This window comes from Tiliqua scincoides, chromosome 10, assembly GCF_035046505.1.
Source record: "Tiliqua scincoides isolate rTilSci1 chromosome 10, rTilSci1.hap2, whole genome shotgun sequence".
NCBI classification, from domain to species: Eukaryota; Metazoa; Chordata; class Lepidosauria; order Squamata; family Scincidae; genus Tiliqua; species Tiliqua scincoides.
The window spans coordinates 17,257,396-17,271,077 of NC_089830.1; the positions used below are offsets into that span (position 1 = coordinate 17,257,396).

At 49.0% G+C, this 13,682-nt stretch overlaps 1 protein-coding gene across 5 annotated transcripts in view; it reads right to left on the reverse strand.

The window, feature by feature from the left end:
• The window catches only part of TMEM200B (transmembrane protein 200B), a 38,693-nt gene extending 35,503 nt beyond the window's left edge, over window positions 1–3,190 (reverse strand). For 2 of the 5 annotated variants that reach the window (XM_066638627.1, XM_066638626.1), the window contains exons 1-2: window positions 2,842–3,190; window positions 1,772–1,843 (exon numbers count right to left, since the gene is read on the reverse strand). In XM_066638627.1, coding sequence (XP_066494724.1) covers window positions 1,772–1,843; window positions 2,842–2,902 — 133 coding nt within the window. In that variant the 5' untranslated portion in view covers window positions 2,903–3,190. The remainder of the gene's footprint in view (window positions 1–1,771; window positions 1,844–2,841) is intronic. The other 3 variants (XM_066638630.1, XM_066638628.1, XM_066638629.1) reach the window with 3 other exon arrangements.
• Between the last annotated feature and the right edge of the window lie 10,492 nt (window positions 3,191–13,682).

A 13,682-nucleotide genomic window follows, 5' to 3' on the forward strand; every position in this document is an offset into this window, starting at 1 on the left:
TATACATTTACTGGGGAGTATGTCCCATTGAACTAAATGAAACTTACTCTTGAGCAGACACTGATCCTGTACGTGCTTACTCAGAAATAAGTTGCACGCGTTCAATAGGGCTTACTTCCAAGGAAGTGTATACAATATTGCAGCCCTAAGGAAGAAGTCTCATTAAATTCAATAGGATTTACTTCTCAAGAAACATGTTTCGCTTTGGGTGTCCAGCCTGCAATCCTATGTATGTATTTACTAGAGAGTCAGGCTATAGCTCAGTGACATGGCACACATCAAAGGGCCTGGCCTGAATCCTCTACATCTCCACCTAAAATAGGTTTTGGATTGGAACTCAGATCCTGGAAGGCTGCTACTGAATATTGAACTAGGCAGACCAAGTGGGTGACTTAGTGTCAAGCAGGTTTACACACCAGCAACTCAGTCCTTCGTACTTCTAATCTAAGCAAGCAAACACAGGCTTAGGCTTTCTGGCTACAGTCATCATGACACTTAGTGGCGAGTATGTTTCACTGCACTAGTGGGGCTTACTTCTGAGTAAGCATGCTTCAGACTGCAGTGCCAGCCAATCACCATGCCAAAAGTCTGAAGTTAAAACAGTTTTCTAAATAAGTGAGGGGCTGACCTTCACACCTACCCCTACCAGCATATAAAGGTTTCTGCCCGGATCCCATGATCCTGATCCTGGATGGGATGGGTAGGGGAAGGCTGGTCTTAACAGCAACCCTTCCACCTATTCTAGCAGCAGAGGCACCAGCGCAGACTTTGAACGATGGAATCTGAATGTCTTCAAGACTTAATACAATGAGGAAAAAAACAATCCCACGGCTTAAGTCAGACTCCTGCATTCTGCCTTGAGGGATGGGCACTTAAGGGATCTAGACAAACTGCTCCCCAAAACAACCCTGGTACCAGGGAAAGACTTGCAGAGCCAGCTGGTTTGCTGCATCCTTTCCTGGGACTTGAAAGCCACCTCTCTTTGCGTTTGAGCCTCCTTTTAGCAACAGTGGATAAAACTGTTGCACTGAAATCTCTTCTCTATCCCTGCAGCAGCCCGGCTGCCTCCTCCTCCTCCATCTCATTCCAAGCCAAACTGTTACAAGCACTCCTGCGCTCCCAGCAGCCCTATAAAACTCTTTTTTATGTTGTCTCCAGTCCAAGAGTCTGGATTTATGAACATGCTTCCACCCGGCCCCCTCCCCCGCCTTTCCTTCCAAAGATCTGAAGCACCAGCTTCGACCAACTGATGTTCTGAAACCCACAGGGGGGAAAAACAAACCAGCCCCCAAATTATGCCTATGAAAGGGAGATATTGGGGGCAGGCAGGGGGACACAGAGGATGGATTGTTTGGAAATGGCTTTTGGCTCTCCAGTCAAAGCCACATGGGAAACGAAGCAAACTGGATGGGGAGAGCAGCAAGTCCAGCACAAATGCGTTACACGAGATGTGCAGAACATAGACTCTGTCGGATCTGTGGTCCAGTCGACACACAGCGCACTGCGACCAGATCTTTCCCGGACTCGGCAGTTTCCAGATCTCTTTGTCGCTCCCATTCCCAGGCTTTTAGGAATCTAATTCGGTAAAGGGGAGGCTTACAAGCTTTTGGGAAGGAATGTTGGGAGATTTCCCTCCCCACAATGCAGCAGAACACAGCACAGTGTTCCCATCCCTTAGATGTGTTTTTGAAATACAGAGCACACTGGGACACCATCTGTTCCTCCCCCCCCCCCCAAGGTGTGGGAGCACCAGTTTGAAAGAGTGACTTACCATGAGTCGGGGCAATCTCCACCACATTCCGCTCCTGCTCTTTCCTCTCCTGCACACACCTGGACCTGCTTTCTTGGAAGAAGGAACAGAAAAGAGCTCAGAAGCGGAGCCTTCCAGCTTGGTGGTTCACTGGCCATCCAGATGTCTAAGGAAGGGGAGGGAACATGCCGTAAGCCCCCCCACTCTGTTGCAAAGCCAAGCAGGAACATCAGCCCTTTTCAAGTTGGTGTGACAAGTCTCCCTGCTGGGCCCAAGAACAACCCAGTGTGTGGCAGTGTGAAGCCAGTGACTTTTCCAAGACACATGGCTGGCTTGCATGCACCCTCAAGCCCTCCCTCCAGAGCACATTATACTTCTGACAATCAAAGGCCCATGGACTTATGGGCCTCTGGCTTCCGCCTCTTTTCTTGGGGGGTGGGGGGGTGGGAGAATGAAAATGAGAGCTTGATTGATTGGGAGAGGACATGTCTCCTAAGAGGCATTTCATGTTTAGATTCCCCCCCCCATCTTCCAAGGGGGGAACTCAAGGCAGCCTTTGTGGGGTTCCTAGGTGACCCTCCCCCAATCAGGCACTGACCAGAGTTAATGGAGCTTACTCCCATGTAAGTGTGGACAGGATTGTAGCCTGCAACCCTAGCCACACTTCCCTGGGAGTAAGCCCCACTGAACACAACAGGACTTACTTCAGAATAGACATGCCTAGGCTTGAGCCCTGAGGCTGCAGTCCTACGGCTGCTTTCCTGAGAGTAAGCCCCACTGAAGCCAATGAGACTTACTTCTGAGTAGACAAGCATAGGCTCGTGCTCTGAGCAAGAGATTCAGCTGCATCACGTACCGGTGGGGGGCATCTTGGAGCGGGGGGGCGGTGAGGATGGAGAAGGGTCTCCTCTCCTTCAATTCAACCATCGACGGATGGGGGGGGGAGAACAAAGTATGAGAGGAATGAGTCCCAAACCCCCCCCCCAGCTTGAAGCCCCCCAGATCCTGGAAAACTCCGTCTCCCCCCCCCCATTTCAGAGCCTGCCCCCATACGGTGCCAAAGGAAGTTGGAAAGAAGGGGGGGGAGTTACCTTGTGCCACACTGCCTGCTCCCCACGGTCCGGACGGCGGCTCCTCCAGGCTGCGAGCCATCCTTCCTCGCCCCCCCCCCGGACCAGGCGCCTTGTGGCCACGGATGGCGCGGCCACGCGTGGGGAGAAGCCGGGCAAGCGGGGATCGAGCGCGGCTCACGGGACCGGGACCCCCCTAAGCCTGCCTCCGCCTGCGCCAGCCGGCTGGCGGCTTCTGCAGCGCGCCTTCCCCTGGGCGCTCCCGCACAGGCGCGCGCGGTGGGGCGGCCGCTGCTTCCCCCGCCATCCCTGGCCGGGATCGGATTACTTCTGCCTCCTCTCGGGGCTGCCTTTGCGCATCATCCCCGAGCGCCCCTTGCAACACTTGCTCCCCCCCCCCGGAAACCCCCCTCTCCAGATCTCCCCTGAGCTCGGATCTCCCCCCCAAGGAAAAGGGGGGGCAACGCTTTTGCTCCTTCCTTGCTTCTTTCACTCCCCCCCCTCCACTTGAAACTTGGAAGGGAAGAGTTGGCTGTGCTGGAGGGAGGGAGGGGCCTGCCACGCACCAGGGTGGGAACTGGGCTGGGCGAGCATCTTGGAGCACTTGGAGTGGGGGGGGGGAGGTATGTGGAGGGAAGGAACCCTGGTGCAAAGACTGCCCCATTTGCAGCCCATGCACCTCTGGCTGCAATCCTAGCATGCACACCTTCCTGGAAGTGTGCACAAGCCTATGCATGTCTACAGCACAAGCCTATGCATGTCTACTCAGAAGGAAGCCCCATTAAATTCAATGAGGGTTACTTCCAGGAAAGCGTGTATAAGCAGCGGTTCTCAAACATTTTTGCACCAGGACCCACTTTGTTTAGAATGACAATCTGTCGGGACCCACCCAGAAATGATGTCATTAACCTAGAAGTGAATGTGACAAAATCAAGTGGGAAAATTTTTAACAACCCCATACGACAACATCCTATCAAATGATTAAATGAAGCGCGTTAAAAGTTTGCAATGAGTTTAAAAATGTATTTAAAATAAAGAAGAATCCTCTTGACCCTGCCAAGCGGTTGCGGATCTGCTTAGAACACATGGAAATGAAGGGCCCAAGCCTAAGGGCCCAAGCCTATCCAATTTTCCAGCACAATGCACAATGCCCAAGCCTATCCAATTTTCCAGCCACAATGCACCCCCAAGGTAAGGGACAAATATTCCCATACCTGAAGGAAGCCTCTGTGACTGCTGCCCCACCACAAGATGTAGTGCATGCCCCATTGGCACAGCTGCACCGACACTGGAAAATTGGATAGAATTGGGCCCTAAGTCTCACTGACTTTAAAGGTCACTACTTCTGAGTAGACATGCATAAGATTGTGAAGTCTCTCTCTTACTCTCTGAGTGATGACTCCATAAAAAATATGGGGGCTACACAAGAGGCAAAATGCACTCGGAGGGGACAAGTTTTGTTCCCACATGATAGGATACACAGAAAAGGGTGTGCACAGTGTTTTGCATGAAGAGCAATTTCATGGAGTTCCTTCTGTTTTTATTTTGGAAAAAATTAGGAATTGCTGTATACTGTTATTCAGCAATTCACGCTACTAAGTCATACTGAGGTGTATGTATGTAAAATCAGCACCCCATACAAAGAGCATGTGTTTGTGTGTGTCTGTAAAAGCTTTTATTTATATTCTCTGTGCGCAGTTTTATGTATAACTGAAAAAGAAATTGCAGTGTTTCTCACACATTTAGCATGGGGACCCACTTTTTAGAATGAGAATCTGTAAGAACCCACCAGAAGTGATGTCATGACCGGAAGTGACATCATCAAGCAGGAAAATTTCTAACAATCCTAGGCTGCAATTCTACCCACACATGCCCAGGAGTAAGTTCCATTATCATTGTTAAAAGAATATACATAGTAGCTTGCTAAAAGAACAGGTCTGTAACATTTCCCCAAATGCAGTCACATACCATAGTAGCATCAAGTCTAATCTATTAAAAATGAAATATTGAAATGAATGGGGACCCACCTGAAATTGGCTCGCGACCCACCTAGTGGGTCCCGACCCACAGTTTGAGAAAAGTTTGCAGGAGAGGCCCTGTTCACACATTTATTCAATATATTATATTATACGACTTACTTCAGAATAGACATAATATATTATATTATATTGAATAAATGTGTGAACAGGGCCTTTCCTTCAAGCAAGCATGAGGGGCGTGTGTGTGGTGGGGGGACTTCTTGCTACTGGGGGTGTTTCCCGTGCCCCATTACAGAGGACAGTCTCAGATTTGGGGCGCCAGTGGCCAGGCAGATGACTCCCCATCACATCGTAGCCCCCAAGGCTTGACACTGACATCATCCACCCTGAGGAGTGCAGGTAAGATCTCATTTAGAGCAGATCACAATGTTCAGTTCTGTGTAAAGAGGTGGGTGTAAAACTGGAGAAGATCCAGGGAAGAACTGAAAGATCCAGAGGAGAACTGCAAGGAAAGAAGAAACAAAGTGGCAAAACATAACAGCAGAATAAAGTTGGCGATGAATCCGCTCATGCACTCACCATATCCTATATGCACAGAGGAGGGGTGGGTGCATGCATGCATCTGGCAGACTGCAATTTGGGTGCAACTACATACATACATCTGGATGTATGGATTCATGCATCCTCTCAAAGTTGGGAAGGTGGGTCTATGCATAAAAAATTAATCAGGGGTGGGGCACTTCCCCAAACAGGGAAAATTGATCCATTTGAGGCTTTCAAGTTAAGAGACAAAACAACTTGTGATAGTTACACAATTACGTGTGGTGTGGAGAAAGGGGATCGAGAGACGCTTTTCTCCCTGGAACGCAGTGGTCACCCAATGAAGTTGGCTGGGAAAAGATTTTGGACAGGCCAGAGGAAGGACTGCTTCAAACAGCCCATAACTAACCTGTCAGATTCAGTGCCACAAGATGGGGTGACTCAGATGGCTTGAAGGGGGTACTGGACAAATCTGTAGAGAAAGAGAAGCTGATCAGTGGCAAATAAGCTGTGACAGCTGAATGGCACAGCTCCCCGGTACAAGGCAGTATACCTGCTTCAAAAGAAACTGTTCGGCTCATCCAGTCACTGGATGAGATGAGCTTCTGGTTTGAGCCAGAGGGGCTGTGACAGTGATGAGTATGATACCCCTCTCACATTAACTCTTATGCGCAGTGGGAGGGGGCCTGTACATAAGAACATAAGAACAGCCCCACTGGATCAGGCCATAGGCCCATCTAGTCCAGCTTCCTGAATCTCACAGCGGCCCACCAAATGCCCCAGGGAGCACACCAGATAACAAGAGACCTCATCCTGGTGCCGTCCCTTGCATCTGGCCTTCTGACATAGCTCATTTCTAAAATCAGGAGGTTGCACATACACATCATGGCTTGTACCCCGTAATGGATTTTTCCTCCAGAAACTTGTCCAATCCCCTTTTAAAGGTGTCTAGGCTAGACGCCATCACCACATCCTGTGGCCAGGAGTTCCACAGACCAACCACACGCTGAGTAAATAAATATTTTATTTTGTCTGTTCTAACTCTCCTTCTACCATTTGTAGCAAATCCTTGACCAGGCAAATGAGTGAACTGATAAGTGGATGGGAGGGCCAAAGGAAATGTGTTGGGAAGAATGTTCAAGAAGAGAGAGGGACAATATGGTTTCACCCTATGTAGTGTAGTTATGGCAAGAGACATGGCCTATAAGTTAGCCAGCGGCTAGGTTCACAAACTGGGTCAAGAATTGTGGAACTGTGTGAATGATCAACTGCTGGAGGGCCAAGCCAGGTCTGGCCCATCCATGAGGCCAAGTGAGGTGAGGCGTGCATGGTCCACCATCCACTTCCACCACTCCTCCTTCTCTTTCTCACTGTCTAGATTTGAAAAGGAAGAAAGGAAAGGAACAGGAGCCGAAGAAAATGTTTATCTGATTCTCTAACTGACCAATCTCCTCTCCTATCCACTTCCTCTTCCACTCCATTTCCTTCTGCCTTTTCAAATAAAGGAAGATGAGGAGAAGCAGTGGAGCCTGCCACAGGGTAAGAGGGGTGGCATTTAGCACAGTTCTGCATGGCGCAAAGAATGCCCTGGGTCAGCCCTGAGAAAAGCAGTAATCTGGGTATTGTGTAACATATTGATCACATGTCCTGCTGAGCTTATTGAATGTAATGTGTGAAAATAACTGAAAACCAAACTTATCCCAGCAGGGTGCTCTCTCATACCCTGGGGCAGCTTGATCACTTGTTTCATTCTGCCTGAGGCCGTGTGAGAGAATAGATCATCCAAGAGATCACCTCGTGGTCTTCTCCAATATCAGTGATTTGAAGATCACAGCCTAAATCTGTATGTTCAGCTGGACAATGTGAGTAGATTCTTCAATTATTGGAGGGGGATGTTCTTTGGCTGAATGGGAATTGTCTGAATACAGGGATTTAAACAAGAGCAAGAGTTTTCTCTCCCCCTTGCTTCCAGCTATGGAGAGCCTCTGATCCAAACATTTGACAGGATGTGACAGTGGAGGTGGACCTAAAAATAGCAGCACTTTAAGCATACACAAGTGCCCCCCCCCTTTTTATAGCACAGTCAGCAACTACCCTGAAGTCAGAATGACAATTAATGCAGTAATGTATGGAAGGGACTGGCCCAACATTTTCTCCTGCATTTCAGATTGCACCTGGAAAGAATCACTGCACATAAGAAAGAATTTGCCAGGTTGAGCTTGGTGCATATAGATTTGAAAATCTGTTTGTCTGCCTGCTCTTCCCCCCCCTTTACCGCCACATGCACTGGGACAAGAAAATAAATGATTACATCCTGTCTATGTTTACATCCATAGAAAGAAAATGATACCAGTTGAAGGAAGAAGAATGCGTAGGAGGGAACATAAACACAAGAATTGCCCCGTTCTCCAATCAGACATTTAGCAACTCTATTCTGCCTCCTCCACCAGGGTTGGCCCAAGACCTCCTCTACTAGTCTGAGGAGGGACATGATTGAGATGTACAAAATTATGCAGGGGATGGATAGAGTGGACAGTCACGAGGGATGTTCTTTTCCCTCTCACACAACATCAGAACCAGGGGACATCCACTCAAATTGAGTGTCGGGAGAGTTAGAACAGACAAAAGAAAAATTTCTTTACCCAGCATGTACGTAATTAATCTGTGGAACTCTTTGCCATGGGATGTGGTGATGGCATCTGGCCTAGATGCCTTTAAAAGGGGAATGGATAAATTTCTGGAGAAAAAGTCCACCGCAGATTACAAGCCATATGGCTATGTGCAACTTCCTAGTTGTTGAAGTAGGCTACTTCCGAATGCTAGGTGCAAAGGAGTGGCAACAGGATGCAGGTCTCTTATTGTCTTGTGTGCTACCTGAGGCGTCTGGTGGACCACTGTGAGATATAGGAAGCTGGACTAGATGGGCCTTTGGCCTGATCCAGCAGGGCTCTTCTTATGTTCTTACTGCTCCTCCTCTTGCTTCTTGGATTAAAGAAGGAAGAAGGGGAATAGAGGAGAGTTGCAGGCTGGAGTGTCTGACACCAGATGCCTTCAAGAAACCCACAGCAGCGCATGATGACAACACTCCTCCCATGTTGCTTGACCTCGGTGACTGGTATCCAAATGTTCAGTGGCTCTGACTATGGGTGCCGTTCAGTTGACATGGCTGAGAATAGCCCAGTTGGATTATACCCAAGTTCCTGGTTCCCACAGTGGCCAAACAGATGCCTCTGGACAAAGAGTACTCATATTCCATGCCTTGCCGCTCCTGGACAAGGGGGCAGGCACAGACCTGAACTCAGCTTTCTCTCAGGGCTGGCCCAAGATCTCTTTTTGCCTGTGACAGTGTGTCAAATGCTGCTCCTGATACCTGGTGATGTGTCAGCCTCTCTTCCTCCCACTCTTTGGGTAGGAAAAGGAAGAGGGGGTGGGCAGAGCAGAACAGGAAGGGTAGAGGAGAGAACAATCTCCCTTTTCCTTTTTCAATACTGGGAGGAGAAGGAGGCAGCAGTGGATGAAGTGCGTGTACGGAGGTCTGCACCCCCCATCAATCTTCTCCATATACCACTAGACCAGAGTTTTCCAATCAGCAGGGGTGTATTTAAGGCATGGAGCCAAAGTTACAAGCTAAGTCCCCAGTTGGCAACCCCTCAGCCCGATTCACAAGTCGTAGTGCGCAGCTGTCACAACTCAACTCATGAGAAATTTTGAATCTTTTGAACTGAGTCACAAGTACTTTGAGAAACTTCACAAGCCCTTGAGCAAAAATGCACAGAGAAAGGAAGGTGGTGGTGGGGTGTGTAAGTAAACCAGAACACACACACACACACACACACACACACACAGTCGGGATTCAATTCGTTTTGAGTTCTGACTCTTTTTTCGCATCACCGGCCCCAGTTCGCAAGTTGAGTCAAGGTCCGTGATGTCCTTGACTCAAGTCAACTTGAGTAGCCAAAACCAGCATTTTTTGGTGACTTGAGTTGAGTCGACACAATTCGAGTGCCCATTCCTGCCAACCAACAGTATGTGTACCACCAGTGGTATGTGAGGTGGTGCCTAATGTCATTCTCAGCACCCCCTGGACAGCACACACACACCCCCCCGGACAGCCTGGCAGCGAGACTATGATGCTATGGATGGTGGTAGGAGGTTTTGCTCAGTGGGCAGAACTCCAGTACATGGTTCTTGCACGCTTGAAAAAGCCCTTCTGCCTGCTCTGGGTCTCTTACCAATGTCACATCACATCTGGCCTCCCATCCCAGAAGTAACTGGCAATGACATCATTGCCAGTTACTTCCAGTGGTACTTCCGATAGGTGTACCGTGCAGAGTGCAACAGCAGAGGATGAAGATTGGGGGACGCTAGGCCACATTGTCTCAACAGACAAATAGCCACCTTTTAATGGACCCTGATCCTTGCTCTGAGCAGAAGTTTGACATGCAAAAGATGGCGCAGCAAAAGCCTTTTCTGGTATAGAGGATGGGAGAAGCTTTCCTTGCTTAATATCTTCATGCAAGACTTCTACTAATGGAGCCTGGCCAGGAGAGGAAAGGTGGTGACCATAAGGGTGGTGACCCTATTTAGGGGCATGGCCTTTCCCAGTTTGAAGAGACACTTGGCCAACAGATTGAGGCTAAGAGGCAAAGAAGGAAGGCCCACAGCCAGGGAGACAGACCAGGGACAGACTGCACTTGCTCCCGGTGCGGAAGGGATTGTCACTCCCAAATCGGCCTTTTCAGCCACACTAAATGCTGTTCCAGAACCACCATTCAGAGCGCGATACCAGAGTCTTTCGAGAATGAAGGTTGCCAACAAAAAAATATTTAGGGGGGAATGGGAGGGCTTCACACATCAGAACATTCCACCCTCAGAAATGTTTCCTCGGCTTTGACAAGCCCCAGCCTTGTATTAAATGCTTAGTGCCACATTAAAAACAAAGAGCAAAACCAAAGCCTTCCTATATTGTTTGAACCTGTCTACATTCTGCCTAGTCTGTGAGAAAAAAAACCATTCTTCAAAGGAGCAGAGTTGATTGATATTCAGGGTCGCTAAGCACTTGCCCGGCAGTCCCTCTCTGCCACTATGCTGAAGGCTTCATGTCTGATTTCATTATTCCGAAGGGTTGAGCTTCTCCTGTGGTCTCCATTCGCAATGGGCTCAACTTGATCTATGACCACCACCGATATTGACAGGGACAGATTTCAGTGTGGCTTTACAGGGGATCCACTTGGAAGGAATCCCCCACTGACCACTGCAGAAATGAAAAGTGGTTCCAAAGGTCGGTGGATCTCCTCTCACACATCCCACTGTGTTCCTGTAGCGCTAGGCACAGGCGCTAGGCTTTGAGATGCTTTAGCAGTATTTGGCAATCTGGCAGGCACACCTGCGACTGCGCAAACGCTTTGCTAATATGTTGAGTGTCGAAAAGCCAGTGCTCTGGAAAATAGTAGAAGGTTATAGAAAGCTAGCCTTGAAGACGTTATGAAGAAATCATATCTATGGAATGTGTTTGCGGTTAAGCTAGAGAGCCGGCTGGTTACAGCCAGTATGAATCTCAATAATAATAATAATAATAATACAGGTATTTATATACCGCCTTTCTTGGTCTTTATTCAAGACTTTATTCAAGGCGGTTTACACAGGCAGGCTAATTTTAAATCCCCGGAGGGATTTTTACAATTGAAAGAAGGCTCTATCTTTCAAGAGCCACAACAAATTCAGATGTTTCGTTCTGATCTGGCCTCCATCCTCCCACGCTCAGAGCAGATGGAATAACTCAGCTCAGCTTGTCAGCTGCTTCAAGGTTGCACGGTGCCAGTGGCCTCAAACTGGCCACCTTGTGGATGTTATCTTCAGGCAAATGGAGGCTCTACCCTCTAGACCAGACCTCCTGCCCAACATCCTCTTATCTCAACATCCTCTTGGAAATTTCCCTATTACGTAGCCTTATATCATGTGTTGTGAGACTTAATAAAAAGCTGGGTCAGGAGCCGGGAGAGACACTTCTCCCTTGATTCCTTCCTGCTCCTGCTTCCAGCCCTTTCAACATCTTTGAAACCTATGTCTGTCGTCTGATTCTTCGCCATGGCTTCTCTGCCACACCAAAGCAGCATCTCGAGCTGCTTCCCAAGGAGCACTGCAATGCTACAGTTCCTACTACTGAACTGATTTGAGATAGATTCATTTTTCTTTGGTGACTTCACACAGATGAGGCTGATGACGGACATCATTGGGATGGTTGATCAGTGGGTGGTCAATGGTTATGAGTCTCCTGCCTGCTGAAAAACCCTCTGTTTTGCAAACAAATAATTTAGCTTGGAGTCAGTGATAGCTCAGGGGAGGGGCAGGCAGGGCCAGCTCAAGCCCCCTGAGGCCTGAAGCAGCATGCCAAATGCTGTCCCCCTTACCTGATGCTGTGCCGCTCTCTGCTCCTCTCACTCTCCAATGTCTTAGCTCAGCACTCTCCTCTACATTTCCTTTCTGCCCCCCTCTTCCTTCTCTGGGAGCATAATACAGGACGGGAAGCAGAAGGAGAAGGAGGAGAAGGGAAGACAAGTAGGTGGAGGGAGATGAGCACTCCCCCACCAATCGCTGCCTGAGGCAAAAGCCTCAGTTGGCCTCATGGATGGGCCAGCCCTGCAGGCAGGTGTGTGTTAAAAATGCAAATGGATGTTGAAAAGAGAGAGCCAAGAACTGTGGGTTACCCTGAGGTGGTGGGCTGGAGGGTCTCCTTTTGAGGAGCTGCTGCGGGATACAAGATCTGCTGTCTTTGGGAAGTGCCTGTTTACCTCCACCTTTGAGCTTGTAATGTGTTTGGAACTAAAGCCAATACGACCAAAATATTACTAAGTGAAGTCACCGCGAGTCCCTCGTCCAAAGACAGCCCTGCTCCTGGAATGTCTCACCACTTGGGGAAGTGAAGAGAAGGCAGCCAGGCTACACGTCAGCAGTCTGATGTGACCAAAAGGATATGAGAGATCACGTGCTATATTTGAACCAGCAGTTCAGCCACAAGATGTGGGGAGTGTGTGCAACCCTTCATACCCCCAGCAGAAGAGGGTAAGTCAGTCGGCATCTGCACAGCATTTTTTTTTTAATCCCCCAGGGGAGTAGACGATCATCAGTTAAGCTGCCTAATCTGTAGCACTTCATTCTGGAGAGTTGTTTTTTTTAAAGGAATTTAGCCCAGCAAACGAGAGGATCTCTGCAAAGAATAGCAGCAAACAGCAGCCAGGTCCTGAGATCACAGAGATGGAATGTGGTTCTGGAGAGGTCACTGAGCTTGGACTGGAATGACTCACACTAAAGGACACACACATCTCTTCTTGGCATGAGCTTTCGTCAGTGCAGGTCTTTCCATGTTCGCCGGAATCCATGTTCCTCATTTCACGGGCCTAGTTTCAAGGGTCAGCATCATTGGGTAGCTGCTGAGGGCCCAAGATCCCCAGAAGGGGCCACAGGAGACCATCCCTGTGCCCAGATTCTTTGTGTGGCAGTGGCAATTTCTTTGGGGTCATGATCCGCTCACTCACTCATTCACTCGCTCATTCAGATAGGAGGGCAGTTTGCCAAGGGCCTCCTGCAACCTGGAGCACAGGATGGTTGCATTCCATGGCAAAGAGCCAGCAGGTCTCTGAGCAGGGGTCCTACATCGAATGGGCAAGACTGGCCCGAAAGTCACCAGAGGTGATGTGCCAAATGTGTCCTCCCTCTTAACCAGCAATTTTTACATGTTGCATATTTTACACACACACATACTTAGCTGGCAACCTTCAGTCTCAAAAGACTCTGGTATCGCGCTCTGAATGGTGGTTCTGGCACAGCATCTAGTGTGGTTGAAAAGGCCAATTCGGGAGTGACAATCCACACTGGGAACAAGTGCAGTCTGTCCCTGGTCTGTCTCCCTGGCTATGGGCCTTCCTTCTTTGCCTCTTTGCCTCAGTCTGTTGGCCAAGTGTCTCTTCAAACTGGAAGAGGCCATGCTGCACAGCCTGCCTCCAAGCTCAGAGGCCAGGGTTTCCCACCTGTTGAGGTCCACTCCTAATGCCTTCAGATCCCTCTTGCAGATATCCTTGTAGGGCAGCTGTGGTTTACCTGTAGGGTGCTTTCCCTGCACGAGTTCTCCATAGAGGAGATCCTTTGGGATTTGGCCATCATCCATTCTCACGACATGACCGAGCCAATGCAGGCGTCACTACCCACTCTGCCAAAGATCTCCAGTAGCTCATGATTCGTTTTAGCAAGGCCTGCCAAGATTTTGGACTGACAATCAGCCTGAAGAAAACACAGGTCATGGTTCAGGATGTGGACTCACCTCCCTGCATTACAATCTGTGCGCAC